Source organism: Rhopalosiphum maidis, chromosome 4 (assembly GCF_003676215.2).
Source record: "Rhopalosiphum maidis isolate BTI-1 chromosome 4, ASM367621v3, whole genome shotgun sequence".
NCBI classification, from domain to species: domain Eukaryota; kingdom Metazoa; phylum Arthropoda; class Insecta; order Hemiptera; family Aphididae; genus Rhopalosiphum; species Rhopalosiphum maidis.
The window spans coordinates 5361314-5388077 of NC_040880.1; the positions used below are offsets into that span (position 1 = coordinate 5361314).

The following is a 26764-nucleotide window of genomic DNA, read 5'->3' on the forward strand; positions in this document are numbered from 1 at the left end:
AGTGCCTGAATCGTCGTCGTGTTGAAAGCGACGTTTGTATTCGTTGTAATAAAATGAATTAATATCTTTATAGATTACGCCAAGGACAGATTTTTGGCTTCCGAGGCACCATTTTATAAGATTTTCTACAATGCACTTATTCTTTTAAGTGCTCCACCGAAGTTGTCGGCTAACGCTGCTATGAAAAATATTATTTTATTCGATCGTTTAAAAAGTTGCGACTGCTGTAAACATTTCATGTTATACCATTGATATAGATTATAGATAGTAATCTATATTCAAATTAGTCTTCTTTCGTAAAAATAATCTATTGTATTAAGTATACCTACGTATTACACATTTACACATGTTTATTTTATAACAAAAAATTATATCATATTTTACGTATCAATGCATCTAATACCATTTTCAATTGAGTCAATGCTATTGTTGTTTTTTTTTTAAATCACATCATACTTATACTTATTAATTAATTCGGTGTTCGCGTTTAATTCTTATTTTATATTTAAAATAGGGTGAGAATTTTATTGGATTTCCAATGATTGTGACTTTTTTGTTTTCACTTTCGTATAAAATGAATTTGCCAAAAGTTTCAATATAGATAGGGAATAGGGCACATATGCTACCACTAGTGTAAGGTTATTTTGGAAATTTTCCACTAGTTTAGTTTTTTTTTTTAGAAAATGGCAAAAACTATAGAAAACCGAGTTCTCACAACAGAAAACCCAGTGGGAGATTCCCGTTAAATTCCTACAGAAGAACTAAAGTTTTTGCATTATTTACAACTTTTTGATAATCATATAATACAGTTGAAATTTTTATCGGTCTTAATTTTAGTATATAGTTATAGAGTCTATTATAATATAAACGATATAGTATAATAATATTAAAATAAATTAAATTAAAAATTAATCAAAAAATTATGTTATTATTGTAGGTATAAAGGAGATTGAGATACCGAGTTATTTCTTTTATTTATATTGCTAATATAATTCTGTACAGAATTAATAATAATCTAAACATTCTAAACAATTTAAAAATTGTCTATAAAAATGAAAAAAAAAACTGAATATACCATTTATCATTGTTAATAATGTAAAGACACTATACTAGTAGCCAAACACCCATATTAGTATTTTTTAAATAAATTATGTATTTATTTTACTTCGTTTTTTTATTTTATTACTATGTGTCGGAACAATAGTTTTTTTTTTTAATAAAGGATTTTAATTAAAAAAAAAAGAATAAAACATGGTTAGAATGATTTAAACACTTTATTATTAAATTACATATTTTATAATAATTAATAAGTAATAACTTGAATTTTTAATATTTATTTAGTTAACATTAGTATAAAGTGTACCTATACATAGTATTAATAAATTATGATGCATTCGTTGTTATTTGGTTATTTTTTTTTTGAAAATTAATGTTTTTTCTTACAACTTGAAGTTTTGGTTTTATTCAACTTACAGACCATGAATATTGCGTCCGTTTAGAATGAACTATTCGATATTCAGTTCAAGTTTTTTTTATGAAAGAAACTTTTAAAAATTGTTAGATTTTTTTCAAATGTCTCTATGTAAGTTTATAGTTCCAAAAGCTGTGTGTATTTGTTAATACGATATAAGGTATATGTATAATATTTTACTAGAAATAATCTTTTATAAAAAAAAACTTGGAATATTTTCTTGATTTATTTTATATGTATTCCGGGTATCACTGTAAATTAAAATGTGTTATGTTCAGGGTTTAAAAATGAAATATATTTATAAATAAAATGATATTTTTCCATTGCCTCCGAGAATTGTGTATAGTTATACTCTATCGTTAGTTTCTAATCAATTAATATGTTTTTACGTTCATTTATATGTATAAAAAAAATTCCCTTCGACGTCATATTATTTAATTATGTAATGAGCTCGTTAATGTATAGGTACCGCATATATAACACACTGTCAGCTGCGGCGATACATATGCGCTGTATAGGTTGGTGAACCAGTTTTTATCTATAATCGACTGACGGTTAACTCCGGTGTTCGCAGGTTGTGCATTCGTCACGTACACGACCAAACAGAACGCTATAGCGGCTATCAAGGGTATGCATCACTCGCAGACCATGGAGGGCTGTACGTGTCCGCTTGTAGTCAAGTTCGCCGACACCCAAAAGGAAAAGGACCAGAAACGCATGCAGCAGATGCAAGCGAACCTATGGGGTCTGGCGGCGACCGGAGGCAACAGCGTGCCTACCGCACAGTATTTAGCGCTCGGTGTGCTAGCCAATCAGCAGATGAATGTAATTATTATTTGGTACAATTATTAACGACCGTTTCTCGTTCACGAAACTTACTACCTTCTTGTACTCGCTGGTGAATGTAAAAATGGTATGCAGGGGGTGAAATTCCAATGTTTTTTTTTTGATTATCGACACATTTTTTTTTACCTACCGACGTTAAATCTGTCGTCTAAGACGTGCATTACCGTCGTGCAAACCTCCGCAAAGTCTATATATAATATCCCTTTCAGTGACCGTTTACCATTAAGTGTTTACAATTGGCCAAAGACCCGTCGCATATGTATTGCATGTTTCTGGAGATTTAAAAGTTTTAATGCTGGGATTGCTTTTAAATATGTCATAATATCATCTTCCACATGCTGCACCCTAAACACAATTATATGACTTGTGTCGTTGTGGTAAATGTTATTGTGCGCCAGCGTGGTGTTCAAACTTAATATAATACACCAAATCGCGAGATTCCCCTTGAACATGTTGCTTCGATGTAATCTTTGTCTATAAACACGAACAATTTAAAAAGTTATTCGTGGCACACGCTCGTCGGTGTAAGCTGTTGACGTTTCGCAGCGAATTCCCGATTTCCCTCCCGTGCATTTACAGAATAATAACATTTTCACGTGACACTTAATATTGATTAAAAATGTACTAAAATGGTATGCGAATAATAACACTTTTAGCCCGTTCCTAATATTAATAATAGTATAATATGTTTGTTGCGTATAAACGCAGCATATATATCGTTGTATCGTGCAGCAATCTCGTTACTTCATGTATACTAATATATGATGCACTTTGCCTGCGTTGATTGCAAAATCCGCTCACAGCACGGCGTTCGACCAAATCCTCCTCCGTACCTAATCGTTTTCTAATTAAACTTATAAACTGTTTTGCAGCGCACCGTGTTCATGCGCGTTTTATGAAGTTAGTATTGAAACTAACCCCTTGCAGAATGCTCCCGTGGGTGTAAATGGCAATGTAATAAACTTGGTGATTCAGAGCGACTCCGCGAAAACTTTGACCGTAAAAGTATTTTGCCTGTTCGGTTAATTCGCCAAAATAATTTTGTCCATTTTATAAACACTCCGGATCGTCATGTCCTACCAACGAGTTTGTCGTTACACGACTCGAACAAAGATCATCGGCGCGTGAAGATTATTTACTTTGTAAATAACTTGCAATGTTAACAATAATAATAAAAAAATCTTTACTGATGATTATTCGGTAGACGGTGAAATCAGAACTTCCTTATTCCTCAACGTCGACTTTCATTTTTCTATGAAAAGTTAACATGTTTGAGAATATCTAAGCCGTAATATTTGATACATAAACATTTTAATGTATATTTTTAAGTACATAATATACAATTTGTACCTAATATTATGTATGATACACGTATGCAATATATTTTTATATTATACTTGCTATGTATATTTATTTAACGTATGGCTTACTATTCTAAAATTGGTTTTAGTTTGCTTCAAACAGTTACTTGATTTTTAAATTAGAAATCCATTTGGTAAGCAGTACTGCAATAGTAGTATTATATGCATATATAACTTAAGAGGAGAAGGAGGTAAATAACGGTGATTCGTAGAATTCGCAATTGAGGGAAACCTTAAAATGACAAAAGGTCCGCTGCAAGGCGTTTTTACTACCTTAATCGTTTAACATATTTTCTGTCTCCGGGTAAAACGATTTGATTAATATTTTATATTATATATATATATTTATATATTTATATATATATATGTGCTTTAATATGATACGAATATTGCGTTTACTTTTGAAACTCGAATTTTATTGATTTTTACTGCAGACTCGTTTTTCGCTAAATTACACTTCTCCCTTTTCGCGTTTCAGACGAATCGATCCTATACCCAAATACCACCGATAAATGTATGGATCCTGGAACAATTTTCACTGTTATACTTATCATAATAATATATATGTATAATATCGCCGCTCTATATCGTTAATCTAAATATGGTATAGTATTTCGTCGCTAATTAATATTGTCTTCTTCCGATGTGTAATACACTAATCACGCGTAAGCACAATTTTATTAATTATCAACTTGGTAGTGCTAGACAATTTAAATCAAAACTTAATGGCAGGCTTTTACTCAACCAACCACCCATTGCCTTACTTAACGTTACAGATATATATTATATTCTATTGTTATATTATTATAAAATTGAAATACAATTTAAAAAAAGCATCTTTTATGTAATAGATAACACATAACAGATCCAACTAACATTAATATTAGATCATTGTGTAATATTTTTTAAAATCACGTTGTTATTTAAACGATATGTACTGTATGCATTTTTGACGAGTACTGTACAATTCAATGCGTAACGATTTCGTTTTATGATTTTGCAGAGTGACACGAATTCGCTGTCGTCGCAAGTACTCCAGCAGATCCAACTGAATGCAGCCGCTGCTGCCGTGGCAGCTAACAACAACAATAACCATCAGTTAAACAATCTGCTTTTGACCAACAACACAGGTGCGTTTTCTTTGTGTGATTATCCATATGTGTAAAGGTCACAATAAAACCGAATTACCGGTGTATTGTGACTCGTAAAAGTGTAGGTATAATATATTACTAATCATAATAAGTATAGGTCACGCATTCTTTCGAAAAACTCAGTTATTAGAGTAAAAATCGAGATCTGTATAGTATTTTGTATTTTCGATTTTTACGAGTCTTTTTACCGTTTTATTTAAATGTTTCTAAAATTTTATTAGTGCGTTCCAATTTTTGTTTCCGTTGCGCACTATTGTTCTTTCTTATCAGCCGCAACGCAGACGACGATTGAACATTTGAGCGTATGTAAATACAAATGTGATATTTTTTCATCGTGTTCACGCATACAAATTTAAAACATATTAACTCTCAGACTGTAACTCGCATATCAGCGGCGATCTCATTAAACACACCTAAAGTACATAATTTAAAACATTTATTTCCGTTATTCATTACCGATGGTCAATGCCGTTTCGATAATATTTGAATGGCAATCATCGTCCTGTAGCCGTTAAAATACAAATAATGTAACTACAACTATGTATTATGATCTTGTGCATTCAATACACCTATACGTTTTTTTAAATATCTCGTTCATTTTAACCGATTACGGTTTTGCTGTAAATATATCCATTACACGAGTGGGTTTTATGAGGTCATCGAGTGTATCTCAATATTTTAAAACAATGTAATGTATATAATATATTTAGTGAGTTTTTTTTAACGTTATATTCAAAACGCTACTTAACACGAACCTGTAATGCATAATACTGTCGCCGTGACGATAGTTTTTTTATCCTTAAAACGTATATTACGAAACGAATGTTAATTATACTTATTCAGTATCACTATAAAATATATATTTACATTTAATGTTACTCAACAAACAGTTGGTGGGGGTTTTAACTATTCACATATTCTATATCTAAAACAATAGTACTACTGCGCAACGGGCGGTTTTTTGTTGTAAAAATATCATTAATTTCATGTGACCCAATATTCAGGTGCGCTCAAATCCCCGTATCATGTCCAGACGTCCCATTACCATCCCACACATGTAGATACTGTCTCACCTCGGCGTTTAGATTACACCGATCCTTTCTATACAGGCTACCAGAATTTGTCTGCGTCGCCGCCGAGTCTGGGAGACCTGAACCCCGGAAACTTACAGAACTTGTCAACGCTCGCCAATTTGTCCGTCGGAAACCCTAGTAAGTAGTTTTACGAGTAATATTGTTATTGTGTAATGTTTATATATTGTAGTCGTGTGAAATATTTGTGCATTTGTCGTTATTTTAACATATATTATAGGTACCATCATATCATTCGTGCCATATTACAATAATCGTTTTGGCTAAAATAATAACAATAAAAACTGTTATTGTAGTGTTATATAAGTAATTACTTTTCTACGATTCAATTAGGTACTTATTATAAATACCGATTTCAGTCTTTGACAAACGAAATGAGAATTTATTTATGTTAATGATTATTATTTCAATATTCCTTGTAAATTACCATTACAATTTCTATTTGGACGTCAAGTAAATTAATTATTGTTAAATTATGATAGTTACCTATACATGTTTATGTCTTACATATTTTGGGTTAAATTTTACTTAATTTAATAGGCTAAATAATTTTGTTACCATGATCCAGCTAATAACACTCCATTTATTATTGTTGAGTTCATGTTGATTAGCGAAACTGCATATATTTATATTATATACAATTGAAATAATTTTAGTTTAGTATGCTATGATACATTATGATTAATATTGAAAGTTTTTCTTAACATATTCATAGCATAACTTGTGATGAATTTTAAATTTAAATAAAAAAATATATAATTATTTGAGTACACTCAAAATGGAATACCGAGATAAATTATGTACTTTGTTATAGGTATATCGAGTAGCGTTAAATAATGTACACAAAGTAAAATTAATTGTATATAGTTAGTGAAATAATTTTAATTTTATTTGTATGAAAACGAGAAGTTTAAATTTATTTTATTTTCGGATGACATGGCGTTAAAACTTTTAACTTTTGTATGTATTTTATTTACCTCGTTCACCTGCAAAGCAACACACAGTTAATTTTATTTTCCTTCCAGTTCTCTTACAATAATCTTTTTTTTTTAAACTGCCGATTGAAACATTTTCCTTTTGGACCGATCGGTGCAGTGTTTCTTATAAATGCACATCGCTGCTGTGATGCACTTCTAATAATAACGTACACCGAATTCCAAATGCGGCTGCCACGTGACGACCGACCGTACAGCTATTATAATATGTGCCGATTGTATTTAAGCCGTTGCCTTTATTTTTTTTTTATTTTTTTTTGGACAAGAGCCAATAACAAAAAGTTACAAAACAGTATAGATTTTTCGCGTATCAGCTTTTTAAGGCGTTCGTCGCAGGCAATCTTAAATAAAAATTTGAAATTTTAAGAAACATGAAAATTTAACAATTTAAATAAATTATTTGAGTTCGTTTAGTATCGTTAGTGATCAAACTATACCTTTATTTGTTGTTAAGTGATAATAAAATTAAATAGAAAAACTACTGATTTTTCACGGAACTGAACTATTGATGTTATTTTCTGACACGATATTATAGACAAATTTTTCTACGCTCAACATCTGAACCGTTATTTCGCTAACGCTAGTAATACTAATAACATCATTAAAAATATAAACATGATCCCGGTTTTAAAGAACTAATGACTAGTCGACAATCAAAGATATACAAGCTTAAGTCCTGAAAAAAGCTATTTTGGCACGGTACGACTTATACAAAATACCATGAGATAAATAAAAGAATAACTTTCTAAGATAAAGTGCTAAACATTTAGAGAGTGAAAGGTATTAAACAGTTTAAAATAGCAGTTGTTGCACGATGCAAAACTATACTAATTTAATGAAAACATATAAGGGTTAGAGAAATCATTTACTGTAAAGTGTAAATACAGTGAATACACTTACTCCAATGTCCACTTATGGTAATGGGGGCGACTCTTATTATAAAATGGGTTTCCACCTGGCAAAAACAAAGCGGTCACTGATTTTTAGATGATTTAAATCTAAATTACACAAATTAAGAAGTTAAAAATGCAAAAAAAAAATTTACTACCAATCCATCTAGACAAAGTTGTTGTCCATCTCGGGTAAGAATTTGGTAGTGACTGTACTCTTGTCTCCGTATAGTCCCAGATGAAACGATTATTTTGTTGAAAACAAACGAATGTGTCTGTGGTTTTCATTAAATGACTTATTTAATCAAATCGTAGTTTAGTATTATAGTACAGCCATGATTGCGTATATCGTTTCTATTATTATTATTATTATTTACTTGATACAAATGGTAAGTAAAACAAATAGAACAATCAATTTTATCTGATAATTCTCAAATATAATGGAATAAATAATTCACGACGGTTAACGCAAAAATGTTAAACCTTATTTTTTAATTGATTATTATAATTATCGGCTATTTAAAAATAATCAAAGTTTGCAATAAGAACATTAAGAAAAACGGGTTTTTTCCGCTAACGTCTTGGATATGCTAAATACATTTCTATCTTTGGAAAGGCAAATAGTGACTTGAATTATATCACTTATTTTGAATTCGGAGTGAAATTTTTACGTGTCTCCGGCAATAACTGGAGACGCGCACAGTCGTCATATCTATATGAACAGCAAAATTACAATACAAACGATAATAATCATAATAATAATACTTGAACCGGAAGTCATTTTCCTTGTATAGCGCGTGGTCGATTGGCAGTCACTTTGTGTCGTCGACGTCGGCCGAATTATATTTATTATTTAAATATGACATAACGCCATAACGGCCCCCTATTTTTGCCTCATGGTTTCCGTTAATTATAATTATTATTCATGATCGGTAGAAAATAACAAGACATGCTGATCGTGTGTAAAAATCTCATAAAATTACGTTCTCCGTGTTCTAATGTATTATATTGCTGTAGTGTTTGTTATTGTTTTAATATTATAATTATTTTTTGTTTTCTAGTAGTCAACTCTGTGAATATGCAGAATCTAGTCACATTGGCCGCGATGGGAGCAAATTCCGTCTCGCCAACAGGTAAAACACCTTTGTTATAACGATCATATACATTTTTTTTTGGGGGGGGGCTTTCTCGATCACATGATCTTTGTACATTTTAGTTGGATGACTTGTTAAAGAGCGAAACAGACAATCCGATTGACCGTATTTGCCGGTTTTAATATTAGGTTTTTATTGTAATCCGTAACATTGAGTGAGTTTACGTATTGTGTGCGTTATAGAACGAACTTCGAAGATGATTATTCATACTACTCATTTCGAATTAGAAAAGTGGTTGATAAAACATTTCAAATTCAATTCTGCTTATTATAATTAACCATTGATTAATATAAAAATATTAAAACCAACTGAAGTTCTGAAATTCATTTTGTTTATTATATATACAAATTTAATACAACGGTCAAAGAATATTATTCTGATGCATAATTAAATATATATTAAAAAAAAAAAAATCATGTTGAATTACACTATTTGATTTTATTTTTAAAAATATCAAGTCAAAATGATGTCATGTAAAAACTATAAAAATATGAAATATGAAAAAAAAATACATAAAAACAATTCTATAATTTAGCAACATTATTTTAGGTACGATATTGGCAAACAATTGTTGAAGTTAAATGTAATAAGCAAAAAAAGAGTATCAGTAGGACTTGCCAACTAGGCTAAACGTTATTCAAGAAAAAAAAATAATTCGCGCGTGTTTGTTGTTAATTTTTAACTAAATCAGTCATTGCATAAAATAATATGTATTACATTGCTATGGACGATAATTAGTTACAATAGATGTATATGTTATATGTCAGTCAATCTAAATAATACTCTATTTTAATTAATTAGAAATGCAATTTCGCATCGGAGTCATTTCTCAAAAGTTTTGAATGTCGTCTGCAAGTTAGTGCAAGTACAAAGTTAAGAGAGTAAAATGGAATAATAACTGGTACACAATATGCGTACATAATCAAAAATGTTTTTCAATGTGCCGTCACCTTTTATATTTTACTACAGTGTTGCTGAGGAATCTACGACCATCACTGTTTTAGTTTTAAAACAATTTTTATACACACGTTTTTTGCGTCTTAACTTGTATTGCCTGTTACAGCGCAATATTATAATACAGTGATGAATATTGTTTTTTATAATGTATGATGTATGTAAATTACTTGCACTTTAAAAATGTTAATTTAACTGATCGAGAAAGCTGTGTAATTATAATTATGTATATTATATTATTATGAAAGTTATACATGCCAATTAATTTAAAATAGTAAATATCAAAAGCAATAATTAAATAAAACCGTGTTTATTATTTTAGGGTCCAGTTCATCTAGTCTAAGTAGTTCAGGTTGGTTTAATTTACAGGATTTTATGTCGATTCATTACTATTTTTTATTATTGAAATTATCTTCGACAACTTTGTTTTATGTGTCTGTATTTGTTTTATATCCTGATTATTTCTAGATTAATTTTGCTTAATGTAATGCAATTGCATGAATTTTCTTTTTTATTTGGTGTAACAATAATTAATACTTTTTGTCTTAAATATTCGATCATTTTTATTTTTTAGATTTTATCATAGAAATACTACTTTTACGACCTCCCAATCGTTATTTTTTGGTCAATACTTAAAACCAATTATTGAATTAGACCACATTTATATATTTCTATCTATATTATACATTTAATAATACTTTATTAATTTAATTGTTTTGGCAAAATATTTAGAATTTTTATTTTGAAATTCAAATCATAGTGTAATGTTTAAAAAAAATGATGTATAATAACTTGTACTTAATGGTGGCAGATAATATTTTACTATTAATTTAAATTAATAATACATTAAAAATAATTTTATCATTTTTAAAACTTATTCAAAATTTTAAAATCTCATAAAATAGGACAATGGTCTAATATTTTAAATTGTAGTAGGTAAATGTTATTTAATGACCTAATTTTTAAGTTGTGTTAAGTTTGTGTAAATTAGTTAATTTAGCTTAATATGAATATATATATTTTTTAATTTAAAGTTTATTTATAATTCATCAAGAAGTTTATTTGAAATTAACGAAAACTTTTCAAATGGTTTCAATAAATGTCTAGCCTATTCCAGTTTATCACAATAATATAAATAAGATATATTTTTTTATACATCTAACACTATAATGAATTTGTATAGTTAGTCCAAGTGTAGACTTACACTTGGATTTATACATTTTAATAAGTCAAGAAAATGCATGTTTTTTTTTATTTAAAACTATTACTTAATACTGGTGAGATCATAATTTAGTGGAAGTAAAATAGTACTACATTGTGTGTAGTACAATCAAAATAATTTAGGTCTGTTGAATATTCATTTGTATTGCACATTAATTTTAAAGTTCAGGAAATGTCATGTATAAAAAGTATTTAATTTCATATTTAAAATATTATACCCCGTGAACCAAATAATATTACCCTCATTAATATATTATGATGTATTGTGTTATGATATTAGTAATTTGTTTTATTAATAGTTTGTATTTGTAATATATTTTAAGTAAATGCTTGAAATTCATTTACGATTTTTAATGTTTTTGTTTTGTTTTTGGGAAATATTTTAACTGGGATGAATATTTGAATGTAATATTTTAAAGCGCGCTTACAATTACATTATTCAAAGAAGTGTATATTTTATATAATATTTAATATTTTTGTTATGTGTTTGGAACTTAGCACGTTACCTATATAAGTATATAGTATGGCATATTAACGCTTTGTTATATAATAACGTGTAATTTCTAGATGCATTTTTAAAACAAAGTTTTTGTGTTTCAGCTCTGTCAAGTTTGTCGCCAACGTCTGCGGCCGCTGCAGGTTTGTAAAATTTATTATTTTTGTATTTTGTTTCCCATGTTCGGTTATTATTATTATTATTTGAATTTTAATATTCCTTGCGTTTCCTTTTGTTTTTTTTTTATTGTTTCGTTGTATGTTTGTTTTTTTTTTATTTGACTCCATACTTTTCTTTTCTAGTTTTATTTGGGAAAAATTCCGGTAAGTGGTTTTGGTATATGTGTGTGTGTGTACGCGTGATCGTATTTATAACCAAATTATTTTTGTTTTTGTTTTGTTTTTCCTTTTCCTCTATGAAAAAAATGATATGTATAATGTTTATAATATATGCGATAATGTATTATACTTGCGAGTGAGATAATAATATAATATGTGTAACGTGTCTTGTGTATGTCTGGCTTTAAAATAAAGTGTACGATAATGCTGTTGTCTCCGCGTGTCCATTCCCCCACACGTGTTATGTACAACTTCATCGCAAACAATACAAATATAATAATTTCTTTTAGAGTGAATTCTTATTAACGTACAACAAGAAACGTAAATCACTTGTGTTATTATTATTTCAATTTTGTTTTGTTTATTATTTCTAGGTCTTTTGGCAGGTACCAACAGCACGAACGGTGGAACATACGGTTCATCGCTGAACGCACTTGGCCTCACGTTAGCCGACCTAAACTCTAACCAGTTCGCCATGCCGCAATCACCACCAGCCAGTTCGCCGCTGTACTTTTTAAACAACAATAATAACAACAACAACAGCCGTGAGTACTTATAAAATAATAGAACAACCTTAAAAAATAAAAAACAAAAATGTACCGTGCCCCCGCCGTCGTTTAAAAAACCCCATTTTGTTGAACGATAATTCGAAAAACTTTGGGGAAGTAATAAAATATAAACCATCCACCGTATTTCGTCTGAAAAAGAAATCAAATAACACAACAATAGGGTATCGTGTTGGGGAAGCATTTTTTTTTTTTGTAAACGTGACAACTAGAAGTAATGCGTTTATATTTCGCCAGCCACGTTCTAAACGTCGAATTTCATGATGCAGGATTTCTTATTCTCAAAAAGCGAACAATTATTTTATTATCTGATGTTTTGAACGAGTTATTATAAACTTTTTTTTTTTATTATTAATAAATTATTGACTTTCTTGAGTATCGCGGCGTTGCCCATTGTTCGTACAGTAGACAACAGAACAATGCGATATCAATGAAGCGGTGAACACAACGTAGAAAAATCAATTCCCAATGTTCAATAACACAAAAACGGACATTTATTCGTTTGAGGTACATTCTTTCGTTAAAGAACTTCCTATATTTTACTTTTAAGAAACTTGAAATATATTAAATTGTTATGATAGATAAAATATATAACATGAATGATAATATTTGTTTACAAGCCTGCATGTGGTATATATAATGTATGATATTGTTCTGTTTCTGGTCTTCCAAAAAACGTTTAACAATAACAATTTATTTAGTATATATTACGGTATTAATTTTTAAACTAAATCATTCTTATAATATATTTTTGTTTCATATTGTTCCACGACAATCAATGTTTTCTTTATATTTTTGTACGCTTGCTGAGGTGTTTTACACATAGTTTTATTGATCGTATATACTGAATTACAAAATATTATAGTTACGTGATTACGACACAATCATGGAATAAATTCAACTGCTCAAAAATTGATATTCAAGTACGCATTTATGTTTTCCGACTACGTAAAATGTGTTATCTACGCTTGGCTTGTTGTGCCTCGTGGTGTAGTCATTATTTTTTATCATCCCCCCTGAAGTAAAACCTTTCAGATACGCGCCCGTTATACCAAATTATCGATATTTCCAATAAAGATTACAAATATTACCTATTTAATATATATTTTATACAGGCATAAATGTTAAACAATTTAAAAGATTCTACTGTACAATGTCCATAATAAAACTTTTATTAACATTTAATATTAAACATATATATTGTTCATAATGCTCTTAGAAACATAAAATTTATTTAGTATTCTTTGGAACATTTTGAATTATGACACTATACAGCGCAAGATTTAACTAAGGAATAATAAATTATTAACTATTGGGTTCACGGTTAAAGTACTTACCCTGATTAATACATCCCCAAGTATTTTCATAAACTAAATTTTCTAACTATACCGTATTAATTTTCAACAGATGGAATCCCAATCAAATATGTTTATTTCTTAAATTCGTTTTGATTTGATGTTACAATAAAACTATGTTAACAATTAAAAATGGTGATAAAAATATATTTTTATTAAAGACACGTTTGATTTAAAAATATTGTTTCCCGAAAGCATTTTACTATAACCTTTTTTGTTATATTCACGAAATATTAAATATTTTAATGTTCTACAATTATCTGGATTATATTACATTACAAATTATACGATGTTGCGAGTGATAAATGATAACTATCACAATAATATTATGTTCGTGTTTACGGTTTAGAATAATTTAATATCGTGTGTATTCGAAATATTTAAAATCAATAATATATTTATATTGGTAATTTTTATTTGACAAATTATAATTTATAATTTTGAAGTTCATTTTAACTGACCATAATTATATATATTTAGATACGAATTTTGTTACTAAACACTAAAATATACTAAAATATTAAAAAATATATATTATATAATATTATATCCATTAATTTTACATACACGATAAACAAATAATTATTTTACGGGTGGACTAATAAATTTTTAAATTTTATATATATATATATATATTTTTGTTTTGAAAATAATTTTAGCAAAACAATAATATAAGACAAACAAAAAAAAAAAAGTTTATAAATAATTATAAAATTTACCATTAGACATTAAGAAGATACGTAGAATAATATAACGCTTCTCTAAAATCAGTTTCTTCTGTCTCGCATATTATTAGCAAAGATAGAATAATATGTTCCTGAATTTTACATAGTTTTAACAACATGGTTAAAATATAGTTAAAATACTATTTTATTAAAACAATTGAATTATGTCCAATCGTGTTTATCTTTTAACTGAGTTAAACTATAGGTTCGTAAAAACTTTCAATTCAAATCAGACATCAGTTACATTGGCTGGCTGTGCCGAGCAATTGGTATCGTATTCGTGATGGCAGTTATTGTCAGTCTTAACGTCGTATTTCGTTTAGACGTTTGACAAGAATATAATTTTTAAACAAAACATTTAGACGCCTTGAACACTTTTTTTTTATCTCTACCGATTTATTTAAATTGGTTCCGCAATAATTACACTCATTAAGACTGTAGTAATAGTCATAATAATTTTAACGAAAAATAAAATAATATTTAAACTAAAAAGGCGTGTGCTTTCTCAGCGTGTCACGTTTACAAAACAAAACTTCATATAGTATAATGGGTAGTAATAAGTATTCACTTAGAAAGTAAAATAATTCAATACATACCGTAAACCAGAAAATCTCGCGAAAATCATTTTCGAAGTTTTAATGTAGGTACCTATATTTAAAATGTATAGTATAAATTCATAAGTTTTGTTTTACTAGCTTTTGGATTCATCTTGTACATTCATTATGCATGTTTTTAAAATGTATAGGTATATTGTGACATTGGTTGTCACTTTGTCAGTCACTCAATTGTTGTCACTAGTAAATTATAAACGTCACGTCTACTACGCCGCCCACGCAAACTTTCATACATATTAAATAGTTGGCTGCTAAATTTTCGCTTTGCTTTATTTATTTATTTATTAATTAATTATATTTTAACGAACTTTTGTGATCGTCTTGACTTAAACCGGCTTCATTTTAAAATTGATAATGCGCTTTTTTTTAAATTTATTTTATCACGATCATATTTAGACGGGTTGATTGCCTCCCTTGCATTATTATTTTTAAATAAACATTTTATTATGCTATTTTAATACTGTTGTGTTTGTTATTGTATCGTTTGTTATGTACTATGTTGTTGCGTAATTATTTTGTTTAGCGACAAAAGTGTCCAGCAAGCAGCTTGAAGGTCCGGAAGGTGCCAATCTGTTTATATACCATCTCCCCCAGGATTTCGCTGATTCTGATCTCGTGACCATGTTTTTACCATTTGGTAACGTTATATCGGCAAAAGTTTACATTGATAAAGAGACCAAACTGTCCAAGTGTTTCGGTAAGTTGCAGCGCAGGTGCACATTTACGCGCAGAAAACTGTGAAAAATTACGCGTTAATTGTTATTTATCAACATTCTTCTTTTTCATTTTTTTCTATTTTAAGTAATTGAAAACACAGGTACGCAGTTTTTTATTCTATAATGATACTATATAATTTCATGTTCGTGACAGAAATTATAACATGAATTACGGTTATCGAAATAATTAATGATTTTTTTTCAATACTTTCGTGTGTGCACGAGATTGGTTACCGATAGCTTTAACGGGAAACATTTTTAACTAGTAATTGGCCAATATATATGGTTCTTATTTATATTCTTCAGGCTGTTTAATTGTAACATTTTGGGTTGGCGAGGTGGAGCGGGAGGGCAAACTAGTTTCCTGTTAACTACAGTGCACTTATATTGCTCTAGTAAAAATATTTACCATATATTGTCATGTTGTAATGTATTGTCCTGCTTTTGCCTGTAGTGCAGTTTTATCTAATCATAATAAGTAATAATAACAGTATTATGCTGTATACTATGCTATTAGACATGCCTTAAAATGACTAGCAACAGTATACTTATACTATTGTCAGTAGGTATATTTTGACAAACAATATTCAATTGATAGAAGACGCAACAACTGTGAATGAAACTTAATATTTTTTCTCGCAAACTCATGGACCACCATAAATTAATAAAAACTGCATGGATTTGTTTATAGCGTGTTTCAATTGTACATTTTTTCGGGATAAAAACAAACGATTTAACTACTTTGAAAATCGAAAGAAAAATTTTCTTGTGACTCGTGTCCGTGGGTTTGCGGGAGTACAAAACTACTACTTGCACCTGAGCAAATCAAAGAAGACAAATACACGAGTGGTTGCGTCCTCTTAAATTAATACATATATCAATGCATGCTTCTCATGGACCTGTGGAATACAACATTCCAGAATATAGTTACTTAGTGCTTTTAGCGGTATGGTCACCAATACGGTAACAACAATAAATAATAATATTAATAATAACTGAATCGAATTGGCAATAAATTGCATTTTAATTAATGATAATATACCATTATTGTGCGCCTTGTTTTACAAATATATACATTTGTGAGACAATGCTCAGTAATTTGGCACTTCTCGTCATAGCGAATGTATATTATACAATTAATTGTGATTAATAATCTTGTTATCGCGCTATGGGAATGGCAAATAAGAGTGTACTTATTATTACCTACTATGCCAAAAAAACTTTATCTACAATGAAAATTGACGATCAACATTTTCCCGTTATAAATAGAAATTCAACGTTTAATTATTATGTTTGCCTACTGAAGGCGTAAGTTTGTTGTTTTTATTTTTTGTTTTTAATAAATTTAATTTAAAATTTGTTATTTACCGACATTTGACAAAAAAAAAAAAGTTTTTGTATCAAAAGACTTAAAAACATACGTTTATAATGCCTCATTATTTTCTTTAAAATGGTCCAAAGAGTATTTTGTTTTCGTTGGCTATTTATAATAATAATAATTAATAACGCAGTTGTCCGCATAAATAATATTTATTGCCAATAAAATACGAATTTAATATTTTCATTTAGTCATTTCAATATTTGAGCTGTGCGTGGCCCGTGGGGGTGTTTAGCGTACCATACCAGTAATTTTTCGAATGTTGATATTCAATCATTCATTGATATTTTACACTCTGATAATCCCGACCGGTGACTGCGGCATCATCGCGGGTGGTCTACTGACTCCGATGCAAATAATGAATTTCGTATTGATTTTCGTCGCAACATTCGAGCCTCTTTTCAACCGCAACTGTTGGGTAAAAGTGAAAAAAAAAGTGTATATATATATTTATCAAATATTCCAACGAACAATGTAATATTTTTTTTTTCGAACGTAGTATTGTCCCGCGGGGGTGGTTTTTATCACGTAGATGCGATAATAATTCACGGCGGAGACCTCTGTTCGAGACGTGTTGGTTGTGTCGCACTGGGTTCGCCTAAAACAACGGCGAGCGTGCATAATAATATACTATTGTATCTATTTGTGTTTACTACTGTGAACCGTGTACAGTCGAATGTGGTTAGCTCGAAAATTGTCATCGAATATTATAACTCGATTTTTTTGTCAGACTTCCCTTTTAAATAATCTGTAAAAAATATGAATTTTGTTTGATTCAATGATTTTTTTATTTTAATGCTACAAAGAGCGTAGTCCAAAATGATTTATTTTTGGAATAATATACAAAATTTTTAAACAATAACCATTTTTTTTTTTTTTAATTTTGATTTTTGTTTTATTTAATTTTTTTTTAAAGTGTACGTGTTATGTTCAAGTTTACAATTATTACTATATGGGTATATTGAAATAGTTAAGAATGTGATGTTATAAACAAAAATGTATATTAATAAAAATAACAAGATATTTTTTAAACTATTCAAGTATAAAATATGTTTTAATAAAGTGAATACATGATACTTTATACGTATTAATATTTTTTCTAGTATATACCTATCTCATAAAAACATTTTTTATTCACCGATAATTTAAATTTCGAGTTATCCAAGTTTGACTTTACTGGTCGTTACGTTACTCGGTGTTGAGCAGAAATATTTCATAATAACCGACAATTTGTGATTTTAAAGATGACATTTATAATTTAAAATCGATACACTTTGATAAATAAAAACTCATTGATTTTTATCAATACTTAAGGATTAAGATGTTTATTATTATTAAATTTAAAATGATACACAATTTGAGTATGACAATAACTAGTTAGTGAATGTACTCTATGATTAATTTTGTCAAGCTTAATTACAAAATAGGGTTTAAATTAATTTTATGGTACTGTTAATCCTTATAGGCATTGTGAAATCCAATAAATGTACGCATCTAATCGATGTTTTTTTTTTCATCCTTGTTTTCTTTTCGTCGTCGATATTCTAACATTCAACGATATCGTTTCCCAGTTCACGACTCATATAGATATTTACTACTCGCGATATAGATAATCTTTATAATAGTCTATGATTAATACGTATTTTAGTATATAAGTGAAAACTTAATCATTATATGTATCATTATAAAATACTCACCTTTTTTTTTGTTGTCTCCGTCTTTATGTGTAGGGTTCGTGTCGTACGACAATGCGTACAGCGCTCAGGCTGCCATACAGACGATGAACTCGTACCAGGTGGGCAACAAGAGGCTGAAAGTGCAGCTGAAGAGACCCAAAGAGGCGTCCAGGCCGTACTAACCGCGCCATCGACCGACTAACAACCGACCGACCGATCGTGCCTCGTTCCCCGCAGGAGCGGTCGTACGCCGTATTTGTTTTTATTTAAGAAGACATGAAATATAATAATTGTTATGTGTGTACATAATAATACTTGGTTTCTTTTACTTTTGTTTCGTTTTTTGTTTTGTTTTTTTTTTTATATATAATATATAAATTTGTATATTTACATGACACAGAGTAGTAGGAATATTTTTAACGCAGTTTTGTTTGATGAAAAACAATCCAAGAAAGGAATTTATGAAGAATCACTAAATTACGAAAAATTGAAACAAAACTTAATAACATACTGACATTCTCATTTGAACTAATTTATTATATATATTATATATGTGAGTACGAGGAAAATGTCAGATTATTAATTTTGTTTCGTTTTGATGTTTTTCTTCATTATTTATTTTTTTGTTTTACTCTAATGAGGTTTTTATTTCTTTACAAAAGGACCAATTTTCGTTATTATTTTCTGGGACGTCGTCTCGACTCGTCTCTATGTATGTATGTATGGTTTTACACTTTACACTAAACAGTAGTCTTAAATTAATTAATTTTTGATCGTTTAATGACATTCTCTAGACTGCTCTTATTATTAATGTGTAATGTTTTTCTTTATAATTTTCGAACTAATCGTGTATACCCTTGAAATTATTTGTTCGGCAATCAGGGTATTAAGAGAGTATACCCATAAAGAAATGTAATTTATTTAATAAATAAAAATAATGTACTAAAAAACATTGAATTACGCCCCGTAATGGTTCCTGTAGTTAAATAAAAAAATAAAAATACAAAAAAAACATGTTTAGCGTACAGTTTTATAAAAATAAGTGGTCAACATATATAGTATACTCATATAGTCATATGTAATAACTACCTAATAATAATGTTTGTTTTGTTTTTTCTTTTTAATTGCAACGACTTATAAAATTAAATTTTGTTCAGTATTAATTTTAATTTATTGTTTTTGCATGTGTTAATAATTTTATAGACTTTTTCCAATTGATGCCATTTTCAATAACTACAAAGACTTACATTTTTGTTTAGGTGATATTATTATGTTCTTTGTGCTTAAAAAAAAAAAAACTAAAAAAATCACGTGTTCATGATTGTGAAAATTTGTCTTTTTTTGTCTTGTGTCCCGTTTGCATTTATATTATATAAAGTAATAATATTGTTGAATAAATGTTTATATGATATCAATCATCACGATCGTTAACAGGCATTATTGTGATAAGAATAGCCTAATTTTGTTTTGTTTTATTATTATTAAAATGTTTTTTTTTTCCATTAATTAAAAGCATCGAAACTTAATTATATTATATATTTATTTATATACAATATATATTATTATAGCACTGCTACTCGTGAGCTATAGTAACTTAGTCAAAACTTTTGAATATTTTTTAAAATAGTGTTTTGGTGCTAAAGCGATTTTTAACATGTTTTTTTGTTTATTTTTTTTTTTGCGTTAGGCCATATTATTATGTTATGTAATATTAGGTTAAGATATCTAGCCCAAGTGAAATGGTTTTTTTTTTAAATTTTGTTTCAATAATTCCCCCTCCAATTTTTGAAGACTCTTATTATGTATATTTAGATAAAACACGTTGTAATATTATGTTTATTGATGTTCACTTATTGTTTGTGAAAGAAAAGTTTTTTGTGTTTCAACATATTTTTTCCGTTCATTTTTATGAAGTTATATATATATATGAATACTTAATACAAATACATTTGCATGTAATAATGCCGTACAATTAAGTCTTGTGTTCATGTTTGCTAGTAATATGTTTGTCTTCTGCATTACTTTTATGCATATATATAAAACAATGTGTGGCTATTGTTCTATATCTAGTGCGCCTATCAATATGTGGTTCGGATCGTTATGTGATCTCTATTGAGGTAAAAATATAAAATTAATTTTACTTCAAATAATACAAAAAATTATACGAATGATAGCTATAGGAAATGCAAAAAATAAGTCTGTAGAAACTCGCTTACAAAATTTTAACAAGACTGGTTATAAAATCTTTTGTGTATTAATGGTGGGGGGGGGGCTGAAGCATACCGTGTTTTAAGGATTAGTGTTTAGGTATTTCATATTACATGTACATTTTGGCCATGTCAATGTGTGAGAAGTAAATGAACATAAGTGTGTGTAATCCATTATCGCATTTTTCGCGATGAAATTTGAATTTCCAGATTTACGATAATAATCAAAATAAACTATACCTTACGAGAATTCGTCGAAAAAGGTATGTTATTATTTTTCCATATAACTACTTATAAATATTCATTCATAATTAAAGTCGTGTCGTAGCTGCATCATAAAAATATAAATTAAAAATTAATTTGTATAAATAAAAATATTAAAATAATTATTAATAAGTATATTTTTTATCAAAAATAATTTAATAAACTACAAAAAAAAAAAATGTTTTATTTCCACGACGCTAGTCTTTTTTATGTTTCAGTTGTAGCAGTAATACTTGAATATTAAAAATTTCAAATCTCACTTAACTGTAACTGGTCATCAAATGACAACATTAGAAAAAATTAATATTATAATTGCAGTTGAATAATAATAATGATACACCTAGTCAATATACATTTCCTTTAATTTAAGATTTGAGTATATGTTCAAGTTTTCAAATACCAAAAATCGCTTCGATCGAAACCTTGAAGACTAGAATACGAATTCAAATTTGTTTTCAAAAAAAAAATCTATCCAACCCTAAGTCTCACAGTTTAGTCTGGCTTATTGGTTGTTTTACATGTTTTTTTCGACCTGCTTCAGCCAACACGATTTAAAACAAAATTAAAAGACAACTGAAGATTAATGGTTTCATATTATTTATAATACAATAGCAATATATTATATAAAGGATGATATGTATTATGTATTTATATTATTTTTATTCGCAGTTGAGAACTTGAGCTGCTCCGTTAAATATAAACTTGGCTATTCGTTTCCAAAGTATCGATTATGGTGTTTGTCATTGGATTTTTAAAATCATTTATATGTTTATAATTGAGATTAGCTATGAGGTTAATTGGGTCGTTTCAAAAATAAAACGATTTGATTGATTAGTGACTGCGGAAAAATTGGCCTGGGTTTTATTGTGTATAATATATTTTTCGAGTTAAAAATTATGTTGCAAACCGCTGTTTTAAAGAAAAATCAACTTGGATAACAAATGTAGTGAACAAGTCTTGCACTATAAAATATATCGCAAAAGAGTATTATAATGTCGAATATACATAATGTTGTATGTTGGGCGATACAAGTTCTGGAGTCGGGAAGACGTAGACACCTTTTTTTTTGTGTAATCATCAACGCTTTTCGGGCGAAACGTAATATATTTTATGAAAAAAGCATTATTCATATATATTTAATATTTTTTTTTTTTTTACAATGGTCTTTTTAAACTATTTTTTAGTTGCCACGGTGATTTATTCGACAAGACCATTTCACGTAACTGTAACGCGTTTTCGTGCGAATTTTTTACGGTTATAAGAGAGTGGCTACGTAATCCATATAGATGTGATACGTCATCAAATATAAACCAGACTCAATGATAATAATGATAATACACCATCAATACTCGTACTTAGACAATTTCAACCGGAAACGAACGAACCGCGTTATCGAGTTCGCAGCAGTCGATAACTCGATAAAAAAAAAAATCAACGATTAGGTACTTTAACATAAAACAAAACAAAAATATGAATGACTGCGGGACATGTATTAAAGCGCAACGATGGCTCACCGCACCGCTTACAAATTTCCCTTGCTACACATATCGGACCTGACAGAATGAGACGAATTCGTCGTCGTCCTATCATATTTATTTTTAAGCTATGGCCATTTGTATTTGGACGTTTATTGAATAAATATAAAATATTTAACATATTGATATGTATACAGATTATACAAATATATATAAAAACACCAAAGTATTTATCCGTATTCTAAGTGGATTAGACGGTGTCTCGTTGTCTCCTTCGACGTTTCGACATCAGGTAAGTAATGTGATATTGATCTATTAAATATAATGTTGTGTTGCACTTAATTCAATATTAGCATCAGTATGTGTTAGGTACTTAATTGTTCAATTCGACGTTTTTTTTCTCATTATTATTAGTATTAAGCTTCCACGTTATCGTTATACTTGTACGCATTACATAAAAATTTAAAATATCGCGGTCTTTGCATTCAGGTTAATAAACATTTTCATCAGTTATTTACAACATACAGTTTGGTTAGAAAAACAAAGATTTGTGTTCCGTATGGTCTCTTCAATGAGTACTTTTGGGTTATCTGGTGTCGATAACGTATTTCGTATACGTTTTGAAACGTTGGGCATTCTTAAATGATATCAATACGTCTTAACGGTTATTGGCGTTATTGGTTAAGGCAACTAGACATTCATTGCGTATGTATGCTGAATCTTTACTTATAAGGAATACGTCGGTTAAAAATATATGCTCAACTTTTGCTCTTATTAAAACGACTTTCTGTCGTCTTTTGAAATGTCGAGTTGTGCTTTATTTTTTGACGAGTTTTGATCCACAGCGACAGGTGTCAACACTGAAGGTTGCGTCCTGCGGGTGTAATCGGTCATCATTCGTTTATTGTGTATACCTACCCCATATAGACAGAAAACTCGTTCCTTGTCGATTCCGAGAGTACGTATACATTAGAAGATTCAAACATTTAGACCGTATTGTTTTTAAACAGTTGTACGGTTTTAGAAATTCAAATAGAAATTTATACTTTTTTTGCTGTCTTATTAAGAGGAGGTCATACCCGCATGTGTTGTCTTCGTTTTACAAACGTATAACATGACAAATTTTCGTTCCGTAGGACCAATTTTGTGTGATTTTCTTAAATATTAGAGTGAAATGATCTCTCATCAAATGTAAAGGTGAGAAAATTATCGGTGTTCTCTTGTCGGCTTTTTACGGTATTTAAATTTTTAAGTGAGTTTTGGGTGTAAAATATTTTGAAAAAAAGTCAATACTTGACGAAACAATGAATGTTTAACGATAAAAGACCACCCTTTGTATATAAGGAACATATAAAAGTCAGATTTTGTCTTGCGAATTTATAAACCATATTTTGATAAGATGTTTGTATTTTGTATATGATTTACAGTTTAATAAGATGTCGAGTGGAATGTAATTTAGAAGTTCTAGACCTACTTTAGCAAAGTATCTACTGGATTTTAATGTTTTGAATATGAGTATAATTAAATTGTTATTTCGGCGTGTGTATGCGTGACTTGTTTAAAATCTATTAGATTAAGTTAATATGTAAAATATTAGTCATTTCGGTAAAATAATTGTTCGGTGTTAAAAACGTTCATTTCTTTAAAGAGCTCTTTGGAAGAAAAGGTTAATGGTTTATTTAGAATTATTTTTATAATGTTTTTTTGAACAATTTTAAGTTTGTCGTGTGCCACTATTGATAAATTGGGTCATTACAAAATAAACCATACGCACTAATGATTTATTTAGTACTTTTTTAGCATTGATAAAAAATAAATTAACATTTTGCAATTTAATTATTAAATTTTGTATACGAGTGTACCATTATTGGTCGAATGTAACACCTAGAGATATTTAATATTGTCTGTTTTTTTGATTATTTCACACAAATAATTTATATTTATATTTATATTGTTTAGTTTTGCAACTTGGCTTGTGTATTTTAATTTCGTAATTTAATTGTTGAGTTATTTTTTTCTGTGAAAAGGTTATGAATTTGGTCTTGTCAAAGTTTAGCCTTAAATTGTGTTTATAAAATAATTCGTTGATAATACACATATCAGACCAAGCATATTAGTAAGCCTTTTCCCAGCTAGTTTCAGATATGATTTGGTCCGTGTCATGAGCATATGAAAATAGTTTACCGTGTATATTTAAATTTTGTAATTCGACTAATAAATATAGGATAGAAAATAGGACTGTGCTTATATTTTCTACTAATTTATCATTATAAAAAAAAAAGAATATAAAAAATACTTATCATTATTTTAAATATTTCTAAATAAAAAAAAATGTTTCTATAAAAACATCGAAATATAAATAGTAATTGACTTTGCGAACTCGGGACACAACCTGTCAAATGCAATTAGTTGTAGTCTCTCGCACATTGAAAATGATGATCTACCTGCTGCTAATAAAAAAATAGCATTCACATACGAAAACAATAACGAGGGCTTCGACCAAATTGTAATACCTTTAGTTTAAGAAAAGGAAAACGAGGACACCATTTATTTAAAGGAATCTGTAGTAAGCATATTTTCAAATGTACCATGCTCGTAGTGCCCATGCACCTTTTCACACAACACGACTATGCACTAAGTATAAAATTTTATACTTTTATTTTATCTTACCGAAAATGTCTTAAATCAATTAAATCTATCTTCAATACAACGTACTTAATATCTAGAATCTAGATCATCACTATCAGAACCGCTCTCGACAACAGAACTAACAATCTTATAAACAGCTTAAGCTTAAATATCAGATCGAATTTATGAATTAAAAGATAACTCGAGTACGAGTAAGACTTTTATACAAGACCAAGAACACTTAAAAGGCTTATTTTGATGTTATTTTTTATTTCAAAGCGAGTTATTAAGTTTTTTACATATTAAAATTAGTAACAACGTGAAATCATCGTTTAACGTAAAGAATATTGTCATCACAATAGGTAGACACGAGCAGGAAAAAAAATATCGATAATCACGTCATACTTAGCCTTTAAAGAAAATATAATATTATATTATTAACCATCGTTTTAATTATATTATATCATCGACTATAAAATATACTCGTATTTTTAATTGTTATCCATTTCAGACAATAAGTTATGATAAATTATCGTTGCTTTGTTAATCTTGTCCGATGAGCTTATTTATTGTAATTTCACGAAACTCGGAGTTAAATATTACATCGAGTGGGCGCATTTTTACGAATCCCGACACACCACATTAGGCCTTGTGACTGGTAATCTAATCTTGCGGGTTATCGCAATACGAAAGGCTATGCAAAAATCGCACATCATTAATTCCAATTATATTTATATTATAGAATGATATTATTATGATATTCTATTACCCGATGGTCCCATTTACCTACTGTAATATCGGATATCCGATCGGTGCCGCAATTCGTGGAAAATCTTAATAGGGGAAATCTATTTTAGATCCGCCTATGACTTTATTGTGTACAGATAATCTACCGGAAAAAAGCGTGATCGGCATTTCGCGAGATTCGAGACGATATATGTATAACAAGGGCAGATGACGGAGGTGCGCGTAGGGCATAAACGTGCAGTGACATTATTGACTGGAAAGACAGAGATAATATAATATAAGTATTCGTGTTTATACTTTACTACTTAATTTAAACTTTCATGTACTGTTCTGTAAACTATTCCGTGGGATAGTGGGATGGGTGCGAGGAATATCGTATTTTTTAACAATTTTTCACCGATTTAACGTTAATTATTCAACACAAATAATGATCGCATATTCTGAT

The 26764-nt window shown here is 28.9% G+C and overlaps 1 protein-coding gene across 16 annotated transcripts in view; it reads left to right on the plus strand.

The window, feature by feature from the left end:
• Nucleotides 1-20296, plus strand: part of LOC113560339 (CUGBP Elav-like family member 1) — a 169301-nt gene extending 149005 nt beyond the window's left edge. For 4 of the 16 annotated variants that reach the window (XM_026966146.1, XM_026966148.1, XM_026966147.1 and 1 more), the window contains 10 exons: nucleotides 2046-2296; nucleotides 4682-4808; nucleotides 5834-6040; nucleotides 8867-8938; nucleotides 10236-10265; nucleotides 11735-11773; nucleotides 11933-11953; nucleotides 12343-12513; nucleotides 15752-15925; nucleotides 19053-20296. In XM_026966146.1, coding sequence (XP_026821947.1) covers nucleotides 2046-2296; nucleotides 4682-4808; nucleotides 5834-6040; nucleotides 8867-8938; nucleotides 10236-10265; nucleotides 11735-11773; nucleotides 11933-11953; nucleotides 12343-12513; nucleotides 15752-15925; nucleotides 19053-19180 — 1220 coding nt within the window. In that variant the 3' untranslated portion in view covers nucleotides 19181-20296. The remainder of the gene's footprint in view (nucleotides 1-2045; nucleotides 2297-4681; nucleotides 4809-5833; nucleotides 6041-8866; nucleotides 8939-10235; nucleotides 10266-11734; nucleotides 11774-11932; nucleotides 11954-12342; nucleotides 12514-15751; nucleotides 15926-19052) is intronic. The other 12 variants (XM_026966149.1, XM_026966156.1, XM_026966157.1 and 9 more) reach the window with 12 other exon arrangements.
• The last annotated feature ends 6468 nt before the right edge of the window (nucleotides 20297-26764 follow it).